Raw genomic sequence first — 18,537 nt, 5'->3', positions numbered from 1 at the left:
ATGCATTTATTATTTCTTCTGTAAGAAACATTTAAATGTAGCCCTATCCTTATAGGCCAATTCCCACAAGTGTAAAGGGTTAACTAAATTGTAGGTGTCTCACCAGTAGTCGTAGGTGTCGTCCCAGTTGTCAAAGTGAACCAGGAAGTGATTGTCCACGATGTCGGCCACCGAGGCCACACATACCAGGCATGGATTCTTTCTGTCCACTGCCTCCAGTTTCATGCCCACCTGAAACTTAGAGGTGCTCGTAGTCTGTTGACACAGAGAGACAAATCACAAAAGGGCTTCATACTTTCTGACTTTAAACTTAAAAGAAGAAATCATGCATTCATGTCAATGGAGGATTTAAGTAAATATTGACATACCATACACAGATTCTACCATTAACCCTTAAGAAAAAACACATGAATTTCATACGTGATAACATGGTTTAATTTAAAGCAACATTTGATAACTTGAAACTACACGTGACAATATTTGAGCACTTAACATGAAAAAAATGTAAGCACGTGAAAACCCAGGTGTCAAATGTAATTGTGAATATTTCACTTTTACTACAGGTTTTGTCTAGTTCCCGGTTTTTACAGAAACATTCTTAGAACGCTGTGTTATGCTCCCCTGTAGGTTTTTGTGTAGTTACAGTGAAAATACAGCAAATCTATAATAAGTTACTGTATTTGTACAGCTAAATTAAGGTGTTAATGTTAAAAGGACAGTAAGAGAGTAAAACCTCACTTGGGATTTGAACTCACAACTTCTTGGTTGCTACTGTAGCTTCCTCAAGTTCCTGATGTGCCACCACGTCTATGGGTATAATGGATTGTCTATACAATTCCCTCAGAAAGAATTCACACCCCTTTTATTTTTCCACATTTTGTTGTGTTACAGCTTGAATTGAATATTTATACAATTTTGATTTTCTGTACAGTTGAAGTCAGAAGTTTACATACACCTTAGCCAAATACATTTAAACTCAGTTTTTCACAATTCCTGACATTTAATCCAAGTAAAAATTCCCTGTTTTAGGTCAGTTAGGATCACCTCTTTATTTTAAGAATGTGAAATGTCAAATTAATAGGAGAGAATTATTTATTTCAGCTTATTTCTTTCATCACATTCCCAGTGGGTCAGAGGTTAACATACACTCAATTAGTATTTGGTAGCATTGCCTTTAAATTGTTTAACTTGGGTCAAATGTTTTGGATAGCCTTCCACAAGCTTCCCACAATAAGTTGGGTGAATTTTGGCCCATTCCTCCTGACAGAGATGGTGTAACTGAGTCAGGTTTGAAGGCCTCCTTGCTCGCACACGCTTTTTCAGTTCTTCCCGCACATTTTCTATAGGATTTAGGTTGGGGCATTGTGATGGCCACTCCAATACCTTGACTTTGTTGTACTTAAGCCATTTTTCCACAACTTTGGAAGTATGCTTGGGGTCATTGTCCATTTGGAAGACATATTTGCGACCAAGCTTTAACTTCCTGACTGATGTCTTGAGATGTTGCTTCAATAGATCTACAATTTTCCTTCCTCATAAAGCCATCTATTTTGTGAAGTGCACCAGCCCCTCCTGCAGCAAAGAACCCCCACAACATGATGCTGCCACCACCGTGCTTCATGGTTGGGATGGTGTTCTTCGGCTTGCAAGCCTCCCCTTTTCTCCTCCAAACATAACGATGGTCATTATGGCCAAACAGTTCTATTTTTGTTTCATCAGACCAGAGGACATTTCTCCAAAAACTACGATCTTTGTCAGTTGCAAACTGTAATCTGGCTTTTTTATGGCGGTTTTGTAGTAGTGGCTTCTTCTTTGCTGAGCAGCCTTTCAGGTTATGTCGATGTAGGACTCGTTTTACTGTGGATATAGATACTTTTGTACCCGTTTCATCCAGCATCTTCCCAAGGTCCTTTGCTGTTGTTCTGGGATTGATTTGCACTATTCGCACCAATGTATGTTCATCTCTAGGAGACAGAACACGTCTCCATCCTGAGCGTTATGACGGCTGCGTGGTCCCATGGTGTTTATACTTGCGTACTATTGTTTGTACAGATGTACGTGGTACCTTCAGGTGTTTGGAAATTGCGTCCAAGGATGAACCAGACTTGTGGAGATCTACAATTTTTTTCTGAGGTCTTGGCTAAATTCTTTTGATTTTCCCATGATGTCAAGAGAAGAGGCACTGAGTTTGAAGGTAGGCCTTGAAATACATCCACAGGTACACCTCCAATTGACTCATATGATGTCAATTAGCCTGCCAGAAGCTTCTAAAGCAATGACATCATTTTCCAAGCTGTTTAAAGGCACAGTCAACTTAGTGTATGTAAACTTCTGACCCACTGGATTTGTGATACAGTGAATAATCACAAATCCAGTGGGTCAGAAGTTTACATACACTAAGTTGACTGTGCCTTTAAACAGCTTGGAAAATGATGTCATTGCTTTAGAAGCTTCTGGCAGGCTAATTGACATCATATGAGTCAATTGGAGGTGTACCTGTGGATGTATTTCAAGGCCTACCTTCAAACTCAGTGCCTCTTCTCTTGACATCATGGGAAAATGGTGCGACTTGCCAAAACTATAGTTTGTTAACAAGAAATCTGTGGAGTGGTTGGAAAATTTGTTTTAATGACTCCAACCTGAGTGTATGTAAACTTCCGACTTCAACTGTACGTGATCTACACCCAATACCCCATAATATCAAAGTGGAATTTTGTTTGTAGAACATTTTTGAAATTAATAAATAATGTAAAGTTGAAATGTCTTCAGTCAATAAGTACTCAACCACTTTGTTACAGCAAGCTTAAATAAGTTTAGGAGTAAAAATGTGCTTGACAAATCACATAAGTTGAATGGACTCATTTCTTGTCCAATAATAGTGATTAAAATTATTTTTTAATAACTACCCCATCTCTGTACCCCACACATACAACTATCTGTAAGGACCCTCAATCGAGTAGTGCATTTCAAGCACAGATTCAACCACAAAGACCATGGACGTTTTTCAATACCTCGCAAAGAAGGGCACAAATTGGTAGATGTTAAAAATATGCCTTTGAGCATGGAGAAGTTATTAATTTGGCTTTGGATAAAGGCATCCTTCCTAACTCAGTTGCCAGAGAGGAAGGAACCGCTCAGGGATTTAACCATGAGGCCAATGGTGACTTTAAAACAGTTAGAGTTTAATGGCTGTGATAGGAGAAAACTGAGGATGGATCAACAACATTGTAGTTACCCCACAAAACTAACCTAAATGACAGAGTGAAAAGAAGGACGTACAGAATAAAAATATTCCAAAACATGCATCCTGTTTGCAACAAGGCACTTCATTAACACTAAACAAAAAATTATAAGAAATTAACTTTCTGTCCTGAATACAAAGCATTATGTTTAGGGCAAATCCAACACAACACATCACTGAGTACCACTCTTCATATAAGCATGGTGATGGCTGCATCATGTTATGGTTTTGCTTGTAAGTGTTAAGGCCTGGGGAGTTTTTCAGGATAAAAAAAAATCTACTGAATGGAGCTAAGCAAAATTCAAGAGGAAAACCTGGTTCAGTCTGCTTGTACAATCCAGGTGTGCAAAGATGTTAGAGATTTACTCCAAAAGACTCACAGCTGTTATCGCCGCCAAATGTTCTTCTACAAACTATTGGACTCACATCTAAATGAGATATTTCCGTATTTCATTTTCAATAATTTTGCAAATATTTCTAAAAACATGTTTTCACTTTGTCATTATGGGGTATAGCGTGTAGATGGGTGAGAAAAAAACATTTAATCAATTTTAAATTCAGGCTGTAACAACAAAAAATGGAATAAGTCAAGGGATATGAATACGGCACTAGTTGAATACGGCACTAGATATGAATAAGGCACTAGTTGTAAGAATACATTTTGCACTTTGCTTAAATTATATACAACAACTTGAAGGTGTTATTTCATTACTATGACAGTGTGCTGCTGTATTCTGATTTCAAATAGTGTAAAACTTATTGGATAATTTTGTACTGTGACCACACTTGGACCACACTTCGGGATTTTGGCAATGATTGCATTTTTATGGCTCGGTGTCCAGTACCAAGGAAGTTAGAGGTAGTTTCACGAGCCAATGCTAGCTAGCGTTAGTGTAATGACTGGAAGTCTATGGTTATCTGCTAGCATATAACCATAGAATTCCAGTCATTGTGTTAATGCAAGTCAGCAATTGTGCTAACGCTAGTTAGTAACTTCCTTCAAACTGCACACAGAGCCATAAAAATGGTAACCACGAGTTCATCTGACTCTGGGGAAGTAAATAAAGTGCCAAAATCCCAAAGTATTCCTTTTACTGGGATTTTAATGGTCGGAAATAACCTGAAATGTCCCACTACAGTACGTCCTGCTATGACACCAGGTCTGTGAACATAAAAGAGATCTGGCCACAGACGTATTGGCAATAATACATCCATGCCCTTTGCTAAAAACTTCCCAGAATCAAATAAATAATTGTCCATTTATCACCACAAATGTAACATCAACGTAAAACTAGCAGTGCTCAAGGACACTTGACAGAGTATACATGGATGCTTTGGTCATTTGAACTTGCAACCTCTTGTTTGAGTGCATCAATGTTTCTGCAGTGCCACCAGGTTTATAGTTATTGCTTGGAACATGTATTAACACACTATAAGGTTATGATTGGGTTATAGTGTTGTTCTCTGGGGTACAAAAAAGTCTAAGGTACACTTCACAGGCACACATATGAACTCAATTGGTATAGTTCGGTACCTTGTAGGTAGGTATAATGTGACATTTTTCTACCCAATATTTCTAATATAAAAGGTACGATCATCACTGCGCTTTGATAAGTGGGGGCAATGTACTGGTGGGGCTCATTAGCATATTTTGTTGCATGGTCAAATACATACCAATACCAGTCAAAAGTTTGGACACACCTACTCATTCAAGGGTTTTTCTTTATTTTAACTATTTTCTACATTGTAGAATAATAGTGAAGACATCAAAACTGTGAAATAACACATATGGAATCATGTAGTAACCAAAAAAGTGTTTATAGTAGCCAGCCTTTGCCTTGATGACAGCTTTACACATTCTCTCAACCAGCTTCAAGAGGAATGCTTTTCCAACAGTCTTGAAGGAGTTCCCACATTAGCTAAGCACTTGTTGGCTGCTTTTCCTTCACTCTGCAGTTCAAATCATCCCAAACCATTTCAATTGGGTTGAGGTCGGATGATTGTGGAGGCCAGGTCATCTGATGCAGCACTCCATCACTCTCCATCTTGATCAAATAGCCCTTACACATCCTGGAGGTGTGTTGGGTCATTGTCCTGTTGAAAAACAAATGATAGTCCCACTAAGCCCAAACCAGATGGGATTGTGTATCGCTGCAGAATGCTGTGGTAACAATGCTGGTTAACTGTGTCTTGAATTCTAAATAAATCACCAACAGTGTCACCAGCAAAGTACCCCCACATCATCACACCTCCTTCTCCATGCTTCACGGTGTGAACCACACATGCAGTTCACCTACTCTGCGTCTCAAAGACGTGGTGGTTGGAACCAAAAATCTCAAATTTGGACTCATCAGACCAAATCACATATTTTCACCAGTCTAATGTCCATTGCTCGTGTTCCTTGGCCAAAGTAAGTCTCTCCTTCTTTTGTGTCCTTTAGTAGTGATTTCATTGGAGCAATTCGACCATGAAGGCCTGACACACGGTCTCCTCTGAACAGTTAATGTTGAGATGTGTGTGTTACGTGACCGCTGTGAAGCATTTATTTGGGCTGCATTTTCTGAGGCTGGTAACTCTAATGAACTTATCCTCTGCAGCGAGGTAACCCTGGGTATTCCTTTCCTGTGAAGGTCCTCATGAGAGACATGAGGACCTTGCGACTGCACTTTTCCGAATTGACTGTCCTTTTTGTCTTTAATTTACAATACCCGATCGTTTCTCTTTGAGCTGTTCTTGCAATAATATGGACTTGGTCTTTTACCAAATAGGGCTATCTTCAGTATACCACCCCTACCTTGTACCAACGCATTAAGAAGGAAAGAAATTCCACAAATTAACAAGGCACCCCTGTTCATTGAAATGCATTCCAGCTGACTACCTCATGAAGCTGGTTGAGAGAATGCCAAGAGTGTGCAAAGCTGTCATCAAGGCAAAGGCTGGCTACTTAAAAAAATCTCAAATATATTTGGATTTGTTTAACACTTTTTTTGGTTACTACATGATTCCATATGTGTTATTTCATAGTTTTGATGTCTTCACTATTATTCTACACTATTATGTAGAAAATAGTAAAAATAAAGAAAAACCCTTGATAGAGTAGGTGTTGTGACAGGCAGGCAGTGTAAGTGTTTGATGGTTATGCAGATGCAAATTGAGCAACTTCTTTGACATTGTCTGTTCTGCAACCTTTGTAAGAGCATTTGTCTCTTATGAACAGCACTGTAAATAGGTTATTGTGCATTTTCCAGCAACTTAATGGAAACTAGTTGAACTGGAAACCATTTGTCAGTAAGTTTATGTAAAATTCACAATAACTTACTTGCAAAATGTTGCCAGTAACCTACAGGCGACCTACTTTACCTTCACTGACTCTTCTGTTGACAACATGCAACATTAATTGCTGATTGGCAGCATGGTGTCGCAGTGGTAGCCTATCAGAATATTGCAGGTGTGGTTTATTGGAGGTGTGTCTTTCCGCTAGTACTTTCTGGTCTCCCATGAGAGGGAATGTCATCCCAGTTAATGTGTTCTGTTGTATTCTGTTCATTAACACTAAGCTTGTACATTGTCAGTTCTCTAGTTTATGCAAATTACACAAAAGAGCCATTCAATGTTCTGGTGACATAGCAAAAAATTCAGGTTGCTGGCATCCCCTTATGTGAAAAATCACATGATTCACATGTGGAATTGTGTTTCTGGAACAATTCACATGAAATTTCACATGTGAAATCATGTGCTTTTTGGAACACTTCACATGAGAATGTTTTTTCATGTTGTCACGTGTAATTTCATGTTATCACATGAGAAAATGTGTACCCATGTCACATTTATTTTAACATGTGCTCACGTTGTCACATTTCATTTCATCTTATCACGTTGCTTTACATATGATCACATCATCACATGAAATTCATGTGTTTTTCCTTAAGGGTGAGGATGTTCTCAAAACATTTATTTTACCAGTCGTCAGAATGTCACGCGATGGTCCCAGATGTCCCAAACAATCATAAGTAAAGTAATGGTATAGGGGTTTTAAAGTAAGTGGTATGCTGTTCAGATAAAATATTACCCCACCTGGGACTTGAACTCAGAATCTATGGATTTGAGGTGCACTGATCTTTCTGCTGCACCACAGTGTCTAACATTCCCCTACACATTCATGAACTATTATACATCTCTGCACTTAGTGCCAGTTAATCTGACTATTGTCTCTCTCATCATCGATGAGGGTTTTCTGTATAGTTGTCTAATGTTGGTGGGGCATAGTATTCTGTTTCAATGTTACTTCTGATTCCCTATGACAAATATAACCGTTTTTCTTGAGTGTATTTTAAAGGAAGCTGAGATTTACTTTGAAATCTAAAGTGTCGGGAATACAGGTGAAATCAGTCATTTACAAGAGGTTGTGTGTTTAAATCCCACTTTGAATAATAATTACTGTATCAATAAAACATACACAATGTAGTCATGTATGTCGAAGTGTGTCAAATATGTCATTTGAAAACACTGTTAAAAGTAATGTGTGTATCATAATGACACATTTTTCCAAAAACACATTTTCACATGTGAAGTGAAATCTGAAATGTCACACTTGAAGTGAAATCTGAAATGTCACACTTGAAATTAAATGTTACATGTAAAGTGTTCCAAAAACACATTTTCACATTATTCCAGATGTGAGATTTCATTTCCATAAGGGAAAGGCTTGAGTGCACAAACGTTGAGTTTTAACATGAGATATGACCATATAATTTCCCTTCATCAATTTCCTTTCATTAAAATCAAGCAGTATCTCACATGCCTTCAACCCCCTTTGTACATACGTATATATATGACAATATAGTGGAAATATTGTGGCATGATTTGAAAATCATCTACTACTATGACAAGTCAATATAAATTTCAGCTTTTGTAACTGTAAAAAAACTACAGGAAGTAAAGTGGTGCATCTCTGCCGCAGTGTGGAGGGAGCTTTACAACAGCCACTGGGACATGTTGTTCTGTTCTGCTGTGTGAATGAAGGTCAGCATTTGGCCCCAGCTGTCTTTACAAGTGAAAGTAGTAGAGCTAAGCCTCAATTGACTCCCGTACCCCAACCAAGCACTTACACCATTTTGGGATTTAAACAGATTCTTTGGTGCAGCTTCAGCATTGCAAGCCTCTTGGTATTTCTCCCAGTTAAACTCGCTTTCATTGTAGCCTGAAAATAAATGGTGCAGAGAGAGGGTGAGAGAAAGAAGGGGAGAAAAAAAATGGAGAGAGAGAGAAGGGTGGAGAAAGAGAACAAAAAAAATAAAATGGGGATTAGGGTGGTGACAAATATTGTTGTGTCAGAAGCCCCACCGCTGGTAAATCGCCACTGCAGGAAATATCATTATTTATTTGTATTTATTGTATATTCATTTGTATATATTTTTTAAAATGCTGATTTCTAATATTTTACTGAGTTTCAGTTCATATAAGGAAAACAGAACATTTAAATAAATGAATGAATTAGACCTTAATCTATGGATTTCACATTACTGGGCAGGGCCACAACCATGGGAGGGCCTGATCCACTGGGGAGCCAGGCCCAGCCAATCAGAATGAGTTTTTCCCCACAAAGGACAAATATAAATATTCCTCCGTTTTATCAGCTGTCCCGGTGGCTGGTCTCAGACGACAAGGACCATGTGAAAATAATATATCAGAGCCAGCACAGTTTGGTTCAGCACGATAGTCACGAGTCACAGTGAAATGGGTAAAGACAAAAGGGTAACAGTGTGCTGATCTGCTGTAGCTCACCTTTTGGTGGGTGGAGCTGGTGTCCTGTCGACTCGCACCATCCGGCTGGCCTGATATCCGGAGAGTCTGCGTTTACCCAGAAGTCATAGCATTCTGAGTAGCTGTCGATGTGGAGACGTAATCGGTAACCAATTACCTTTGAAAAACAAAACACAGTATTATGTATGGATGTACATGCGGTCACTATCCCAAACATCAATCCATGGCATGATGTAATTCTGCTTTGTATTCCCATGACCAATAGAGCAGGCTACTTGAAGGGCCTTGCCCTTAACAGCAATAATTTTTCCCACTGCAAATTTTATGAGACTATGACGCAAAATAATGTCTGCTAATGGAAATGCAACAACAAACAGCTAATGTCAATCTTGTACATTTGTAAAGTGGTCGATGTCATGCCAGGTGCTATTGTCTTGTACATTTAAACACAAAAGGGATGACATCAAAAACAGATCGACAACACAAAACTACCAAGGGCTTTGTTAGTGACAGTTAAGGGCGATCATTTCCTCCACCCAATACAGTGGCGCCTGGACTGCAATCACAGATCCAATTACAGTGTGACCTGCCCAGTGTGCTGGGAGAGCCCTTGGTTGAGGCTGGTCTGGAGCTGGGCCAGCTCGCTGACGGCTGCAGCTCACCTCTGCCACGGACAGGATGCAGAACATAGAGGGGTGCAGAGGGTCGATCCCCTCCAGCCTCATCCCCACCTTGAAACCATTTCTGCTAAGGGGGAACGACTGGGCCTGGGATGGAGGGAGGGAGAAAGGGATGAAGACAAAGTGAGAGAGTGTGGGAGAGGAGAAAAGAGAGCATAACAGAGAGCGAATGTGATGGAGACAACAAAGGACAGAGAGGGAAGGAAAGAGCAGAGAAAGCGAAAAAGGAGACCACAAAAATAAATTACAGGAAAGCAGGAGAATAAACCAAATATTGATGAATAAAAAATCCTCTCCAGAAAAGCCATACATATAAGTCATGGCGGTTGGACCGCCACACTCAAGTGTCTCAACAGCACGGTTGCCATAGAAATGAGTGTTTGTGCCTCCGACGGAACAGATGTCCCGTCAAATCCCTTCATAGAAAATTTCTTCCACCACACCGCGTGTTTGTAGCGGAGGAATTAGTTCAGCATGATTCATTGTCAGGGAGAGAGGGGGGCTGATAAACAGTGGAGCATTGCACCAGGCAGCAACTCTCCTGTAAGGAACACACAACAAACGCAGTGCTGGTCCAAAGGCTGGATAAGTCCTACAATGGTATAGGAAAAACTGCCCTACAAGTCATGCATAGCCAGATCACATATCCTTGCATTCCCTATGTATCCTTGTTCTCTAGGAGAAGCTAGAAGCCTGGCAGGTGAAGCTACTCCCCTTTAGACTATACAGGCTCTGGGGCAGTAGCACACCTTGATACTTTAACTATTTTAGTGCCAATTCTCAAATCCTTGCTTAATCTTCCCTGCGGTCTAATAGGTGTGCTGTGACAGAGAAGTCCGACTGTCCTCAAAGGCAGTTATTAGAAACAATAGTATCCACCACACACACACACACACACACACATACATACATACTGGGATTTTCTTCTATTTTACAGGCCCATTAGAAATAAGTGCTGTAGAAAAGCAGCAGGAAAGGCAAGGCTGGGTGTGGGATTTTTCTGCAGTTTTAGCACATTCTCCTCCCTCTCTCATCTGAAATCTGCCTGCGTGGCCTACAAATCCAGCTACTGAGATAGGGAAAGCCTTTAATGAAGGACAACGGCTTGCAATTTGATTTGTTTTGCTCAAAACAAAACAGATACATTGACATTAATCATGTGGAGAAGATTGCAATGCAGTTTAAAGTAAACCATGTACTGTCCAGCAGTTTAAGGTCCCCAACATCCTTCTTTTTAAATCAACAGACTATGTTTTTAACATCATGCAGCTGGCTTATAGCCTTAACATGCAAATCATAACTTTATTGCCTGTATAGTTCAGTAAATGACATCTCGGACTGAAAACAGAGGGACTACTTGAACTTGCTACGATGTGGACTGGAGTCAGGCTATAGTAGTATATACAGTGCATTCGGAAAGTATTCAGACCCCTTCCCTTTTTCCACATTTTGTTATGTTATAGCCTTATTGTAAAATGGATTAAATAAAATTACAAATCTTCATCAATCTACACACAATGTCACGTAATGACAAAGCAAAAACAGGTTTTTAGAAATGTTTGCACATTTATAAAAAATAAAAAAAACAGAAATACCTTATTTAAATAAGTATTCAGACCCTTTGCTCTGAGACTTGAAATTGAGCTCAGGTGCATTCTGTTTCCATTGATCATCCTTGAGATGATCAACTTGATTGGAGTCCACCTGTGGTGAATTCAATTCAATGGACATGATTTGGAAAGGCACACACCTATCTATATAAGATCCCACAGCTGACCATGCATGTCAGAGCAAAAACCAAGACTTGAGGTCGAAGGAATTATCCGTAGAGTTCAAAGACCGGATTGTGTCAGTACCTAAACCGTTCTGCAGCATTGAAGGTCCCCAAGAAAACAGTGGCCTCCATCATTCTTAAATGGAAGAAGTTTGGAACCACCAAGACTCTTCCAAGAGCTGGCCGCCCGGCCAAACTGAGCAATTGGGGGAGAAGAGCCTTGTGGCCAAGAACCTGATGTTCACTAACGGAGCTCCAGGGTTCCTCTGTGGAGATGGGAGAACGTTCCAGAAGGACAACCATCTCTGCAGTACTCCACCAATCACGCCTTATGGTAGAGTGGCCGGACGGAAACCACTCCTCTCTCAATTGTCAATATGCCTTGTATACTGTTGTTCAGGTTAGTTATCATTGTTTTAGTTTACAATGGAGCCCCTAGTTCCACTCTTCATACCTCTGATACCTCCTTTGTCCCACCTCCCACACATGTGGTGACCTCACCCATTATAACCAGCATGTTCAGAGATACAACCTCTCTTATCATCACCCAGTGCCTGGGCTTACCTCCGCTGTACCCGCACCCCACCATACCCCTGTCTGCACATTACGCCCTGAATATATTCTACCACGCCCATAAATCTGCTCCTTTTATTCTTTGTCTCCAACGCTCTAGGCGACCAGTTTTCATAGCCTTTGGTCGCACCTTCATCCTACTCCTCTGTTCCTCGGGTGATGTGGAGGTAAACCCAGGCCCTGCATGTCCCCAGGCACCCTCATTTGTTGACTTCTGTGATCGAAAAAGCCTTGGTTTCATGCATGTCAACATCAGAAGCCTCCTCCCTAAGTTTGTTTTACTCACTGCTTTAGCACACTCTGCCAACCCAGATGTCCTTGCCGTGTCTGAATCCTGGCTTAGGAAGGCCACCAAAAATTCTGAGATTTCCATACCCAACTATAACATTTTCCGTCAAGATAGAACTGCCAAAGGGGGAGGAGATGCATTCTACTGCAGAGGTAGCCTGCAAAGTAATGTCATCATTTCCAGGTCCATACCCAAACATTTCGAACTTCTAATTTTAAAAATGTATCTCTCCAAAAATAAGTCTCTCACTGTTGCCGCCTGCTACCGACCCCCCTCAGCTCCCAGCTGTGCCCTGGACACCATTTGTGAATTGATCGCTTCCCATCTACCTTCAGAGTTTGTTCTGTTAGGTGATCTAAACTGGGATATGCTTAACACCCCGACAGTCCTACAATCTAAGCAATATGCCCTCAATCTCACACAAATCATCAAGGAACCCACCAGTTACAACCCTAAATCCGTAAACATGGGCACCCTCATAGACATTATCCTGACCAACTTGCCCTCCAAATACACCTCTGCTGTCTTCAATCAGGAGCTCAGCGATCACTGCCTCATTGCCTGCTATCTGCTACGGGTCCGCGGTCAAACGACCACCCCTCATCACTGTCAAACGCTCCCTAAAAAACTTCTGCGAGCAGACCTTTCTTTTTGTTTTTGTTTTTTTTTACCCCCTTTTTCTCCCCAATTTCGTGGTATCAAATTGTTAGTAGCTACTATCTTGTCTCATCGCTACAACTCCCGTACGGGCTCGGGAGAGACGAAGGTTGAAAGTCATGCGTCCTCCGATACACAACCCAACCAAGCCGCACTGCTTCTTCCCACCCCCCACCCGCAGCTACTCGCCCAGGCCTCCCCAGCTTCTCCTTTACCCAAATCCAGATAGCAGATGTTCTGAAAGAGCTGCAAAACCTGGACCCATACAAATCAGCTGGGCTTGACAATCTGCAACCTCTATTTCTGAAACTATCCACCGCCATTGTCGCAACCCCCATTACCAGCCTGTTCAACCTCTCTTCCGTATCATCTGAGATCCCCAAGGATTGGAAAGCTGCCGCGGTCATCCCCCTCTTCAAAGGGGGAGACACCCTAGACCCAAACTGTTAGACCTATATCCATCCTGCCCTGCCTATCTAAGGTCTTCGAAAGCCAAGTTAACAAACAGATCACTGACCATCTCGAATCCGACAGTACCTTCTTCGCTGTGCAATCCGGTTTCCAAGACGGTCACGGGTGCACCTCAGCCACGCTCAAGGTACTAAACGATATCATAACCACCATCAATAAAAGACAGTACTGTGCAGCCGTCTTCGTCGACCTGGCCAAGGCATTCGACTCTGTCAATCACCATATTCTTATCGGCAGACTCAGTAGCCTCTGTTTTTCTAATAACTGCCTTGCCTGGTTCACCAACTACTTTGTAGACAGAGTTCAGTGTGTCAAATCGGAAGGCATGTTGTCCGGTCCTCTGGCAGTCTCTATGGGGGTACCACAGGGTTCAATTCTCGGGCCGACTCTTTTCTCTGTATATATCAATGATGTTGCTCTTGCTGCGGCCGATTCCCTGATCCACCTCTACGCAGACGACACCATTCTGTATACCTCTGGCCCTTCCTTGGACACTGTGCCATCTAACCTCCAAACGAGCTTCAATGTCATACAACACTCCTTCCGTGGCCTCCAACTGCTCTTAAACGCTAGTAAAACCAAATGCATGCTTTTCAACCGTTCGCTGCCTGCACCCGCATGCCCGACTAGCATCACCACCCTGGATGGTTCCGACCTAGAATATGTGGACATCTATATGTACCTAGGTGTCTGGCTAGACTGTAAACTCTCCTTCCAGACTCATATCGCTACATATTCGTCGCCAGACCCACTGGCTCCAGGTAATCTACAAGTCCATGCTAGGTAAAGCTCCGCCTTATCTCAGTTCACTGGTCACGATGGCAACACCCACCCGTAGCACGCGCTCCAGCAGGTGTATCTCACTGATCATCCCTAAAGCCAACACCTCATTTGGCCGCCTTTCGTTCCAGTTCTCTGCTGCCTGTGACTGGAAAGAATTGCAAAAATTGCTGAAGTTGGAGACTTATCTCCCTCACCAACTTCAAACATCTGCTATTTGAGCAGCTAACCGATCGCTGCAGCTGTACATAGTCCATCTGTAAATAGCCCACTCAATTTACCTACCTCATCCCCATACTGTTTTTATTTATTTACTTTCTGCTCTTTTGCACACCAGTATCTCTACTTGCACATGACCATCTGATCATTTATCACTCCAGTGTTAATCTGCTAAATTCTAATTATTCGCTCCTATGGCCTATTTAATGCCTACCTCCTCATGCCTTTTGCACACAATGTATATAGACTCTTTTTTTCCTACTCTGTTATTGACTTGTTTATTGTTTACTCCATGTGTAACTCTGTGTTGTTGTCTGTTCACACTGCTATGCTTTATCTTGGCCAGGTTGCAGTTGTAAATGAGAACCTGTTCTCAACTAGCCTACCTGGTTAAATAAAGGTGAAATAAAATTACAAAAATAAACTCCTCAATAAAAGGCACATGACAGCCCGCTTGGGGTTTGCCAAAAGGCACCTAAACGTCTCTCGGATCATGAGAAACAAGATTCTCTGGTCTGATGAAACCAAGATTGAACTCTTTAGCCTGAATTCCAAGTGTCACGTCTGGAGGAAACCTGACACCATCCCTACCGTGAGGCATGGTGGTGGCAGCATCATGCTGTGGGGATGTTTTTCAGCGGCAGGGACTGGGAGACTAGTCAGGATCGAGGGAAAGAAGAACAGAGGAAAGTACAGAGAGATCATTGATGAAAACCTGCTTCAGAGCACTCCAGACATTCCAACAGGACAACGACCTGAAGCACACAGCCAAGACAATGTGGGAGTGGTTCGGGGCAAGTCTCTGAATGTCTTTGAGTGACCAAGCCAGAGCCCGGACTGGAAACCGATCAAACATATCTGGAAAGACCTGAAAATAGCAGTGCAGCGACACTCCCCATCCAACCTGACAGAGCTTGAGAGGATCTGCAGAGAAGAATGGGAGAAACTCCCCAAATACAAGTGTGCCAAGCTTATAGCTTGATACCCAAGAAAATGATAACAGCCTCAAGTTGCCAAAGGTGCTTCAACAAAGTACTGAGCAAAGGATCTGAATTCTAATGTAAAATGTGATATTTATTTATTTTGACTAGATTTTTGCTTTGTCATTATGAGGTATTGTGTGTAGATTGATGGGGAAAAAACAACAATTGAATCAATTTTAGAATAAGGCTGTAACGTAACAAAAATACTTTCCGAATGCACTATATACCTACTGGTTGATGAAGGTGATGCTTACCTCAGTGAAGAGTCTTAGGGGAGCTGCTATGACCTTCTTCTCTCCCAGGTATTGATCCCACGACCATGCCTTCTTCTTACCCCTCACTGCTGCACACCACATTGATCTGAATTACACCTTTCCTTATAACACCACGGTTCAGATTCCCGGACCCAAATTAAGTCTAGTCCTAGTCTAAAAAGCATTCTCAATGAAGAATTCCTGTGTGTAAATTCATGTATGCATTCTAAATAGCATTTGACAGCGATAAATAATTTGATATGAATTTGAAAAAAATGGTCTGTGCATTCATATCAATAAGCACTAATACTGTAGCATTCAGTAATGATCTAATTGTTTTGTTAGTAGTGTTTACATTTCAAGAGTTTACCTTGTGTGCTTGTCACTTTGTTCTTCATTTTTACAGTGTCCTCGTTTGGTCGCTCCTGAAATGACACAGTTGTTAGTTTGCTGACAGAAACTTGGGCAACACTTAACTTTTCAGCCAACAGGTATAATGTTGTCATGATAATGAGCTCAGGTGCGGTCAGGTCCAGGCCTACTCACTCTTAGACAATATTCCTCCGCCACGCCCTTGCTGAAACTCCTTTTCTTCCTATCCTCTGCCTGCATCATTTGAGACAGGATCGATTCTACAACATGATATACAAACGCAGGCCATTTGAATGCAAAAACAAATCAATTACTATTTAAGTTCCACGGTGTGAGTCGCTTTAAGTTGAGACATCGCAATTTACTCCTATTTGTAAGAACATCTTTTGCATTCTATTTTCACTCTGAACAGACTCAATGAAAGCCACCACCATTCCTTTTATAAAAACATAAATGTCCTCTGAAGTTTACCCATATAATGCAAAGCAAATGACATTTTACTTGATTTGTTCACTGGGCGCATACGCAGCTTGGCTGTCTTATTGCCTGTTGTAAGAGACAAAGTGAAATGTTTTTTCTCAAGTCCTAGTACAGTAACAACCCCATGATTACTGTATAAAGAGGAAATTAATGCATCTCTTTCTGCAGTATATGATGTAAATTGGATTGAGTTCCTGGTAAGAGATAAGGACTGCTTCCCATGAAAGTCAAATTAAGTAAGAGTTGGGTCTGTGGCGGAGGGGGCGGCCGCAGCTGGAGGGGCCCGGATTTCCCAGAAGGCAGTGGGAAGCAGCAACTGCTTGCCTTCCAATGCAGATTAATCGATTGTATGTAGCTGGCCGGAAACAAAATGGATTCACTGCACTCCGACTCCTGTATATTAATTACTGTATACAATAGTACACTCTCAAATAGGACACTCTCAAATAGGATTTACAGTGAGTGTAGAAACATTAAGGACACCTGCTCTTTCCATGACAGACTGACCAGTTGAAACCAGGTGAAAGCTATGATCCCTTATTGATATCACTTGTTAAATCCACTTCAAATCAGTGTCGATGAAGGGGAGGAGACAGGTAAAATAATGATTTTTTTGGGGCCTTGAGACACTTGAGACATGGTTTGTATATGTGTGCCATTCAGAGGGGGAATGGGCAAGACACAAGATTTAAGTGCCTTTGAACTATGGTATTAGCTACCAGGCGCACCAGTTTAACTGTGTCAAGAACTGCAACGCTGCTGGGTTTTTCACGCTCAACAGTTTCCCATGTGTATCAAGAATGGTCCACCACCCAAAGGACATCCAGCCAACTTGACACAACTGTGGGAAGCATTGGAGTCAACATGGGTCAGCATCCCTGTGAAACGCTTTCGACACCTTGTAGAATCCATGTCCTGACGAATTGAGGCTGTTCTGAGGGCAAAAGGGGGTCAACTCAATATTAGGAAAGTGCTGCTAATGTTTTGTGCACTCAGTGTATATGGTTTGCAGTTGCTCTGACAAAATAATTGTTGCTTTCTGGCCTTCTTGCAATGTGTCATGGGTGTCCATTTTCGTCTGGCTTAGCGCCAGGAGGTGCAAACGCCAGACACATGTTAGTTTTCAATTTCGTAAAAATTGTTAGGGCATTTTCCAGCCCTAACACCAGTTTCTGCAATTTACCTGTCCAACATTAGAGTGCATGAGACAGTTTAAGACCAACAAAAAGCAGGTCTTAAAAGGTAACGCAGTTTATAATCGAATGAATTTTGAGAGCGAAAACACAGCCTATTCAGCCATGACAGACAGTGACCATGGGGAGAAAAATACATTTTCTGCTGGTAAATCACTTATTTAGAAACATCATTTTTTTTGGGGGGGGGGGGGGCACCCATTTAATTGAATTAATAATCAAGCATAACCTACCCACACATTAATCAAGGCTGGTTTAGCAACATCACATAGGTGTCTTTTTTTCCTGGCCATTAGCCAAAAGAAGCCTTAAATAAAGGGGTTTTAAATGATCTACGGCGAGTGCTTTGTAATATTTTAGGTTTTGCCCTCACACTTTTTCACTATTCACATACCTGCATTTTGCTTGTGCAAGTAGGCTATGCGTACCCATTTTCAAGGAGCACCCCTCGTCCGATTACCAAAAACACGCTCCACCAAACTACGCAGTTCTTCTATAATGCTATATTAACCGCAATTGTTTTTATGAATCTGCTTCGCACAGGCAACGATACAATTGACAGGAGCCTAGTATTTTGTATAGACATGTGAATGTTATGCGTAAAGGCATTTTAGGCCTGTGCACACAGTGCCATGTAGTTAGAGAAGAGATTTATGATATCATGCTTCTGATCCAATCCTATTTACAAATATTGTTGTTGGTTTCTAAAAAATAAAATAATAATTTGATTAAAAACCAAACTTATTAGAAAGATTCACCATCCATTGGTTTATGCTGAGAAAGTGCATGGCTGAATGCAATGGAATTT

The 18,537-nt window shown here is 41.3% G+C and overlaps 1 protein-coding gene across 5 annotated transcripts in view; it reads right to left on the bottom strand.

Annotated features, from left to right (window-relative positions):
* LOC110489742 (lethal(3)malignant brain tumor-like protein 4) overlaps positions 1-18,537 on the bottom strand; it is a 143,805-nt gene that overhangs the window by 103,114 nt on the left and 22,154 nt on the right. For 2 of the 5 annotated variants that reach the window (XR_002468616.2, XM_021562594.2), the window contains exons 3-9: positions 16,231-16,316; positions 16,055-16,109; positions 15,685-15,773; positions 9,667-9,771; positions 9,026-9,161; positions 8,350-8,441; positions 104-255 (exon numbers count right to left, since the gene is read on the bottom strand). Coding sequence is in view for 4 of the 5 variants with exons in the window: in XM_021562594.2 (XP_021418269.2) it covers positions 104-255; positions 8,350-8,441; positions 9,026-9,161; positions 9,667-9,771; positions 15,685-15,773; positions 16,055-16,109; positions 16,231-16,299 (698 nt within the window). In the remaining variant the exon portion in view is untranslated. The remainder of the gene's footprint in view (positions 1-103; positions 256-8,349; positions 8,442-9,025; positions 9,162-9,666; positions 9,772-15,684; positions 15,774-16,054; positions 16,110-16,230; positions 16,317-18,537) is intronic. The other 3 variants (XM_021562595.2, XM_021562596.2, XM_021562597.2) reach the window with 3 other exon arrangements.

The sequence above is a fragment of the Oncorhynchus mykiss genome, chromosome 15, assembly GCF_013265735.2.
Source record: "Oncorhynchus mykiss isolate Arlee chromosome 15, USDA_OmykA_1.1, whole genome shotgun sequence".
Classification (NCBI taxonomy): domain Eukaryota; kingdom Metazoa; phylum Chordata; class Actinopteri; order Salmoniformes; family Salmonidae; genus Oncorhynchus; species Oncorhynchus mykiss.
Note: the sequence above shows the minus strand (reverse complement) of the source record. Positions and strands in the feature narration are given on the sequence as shown.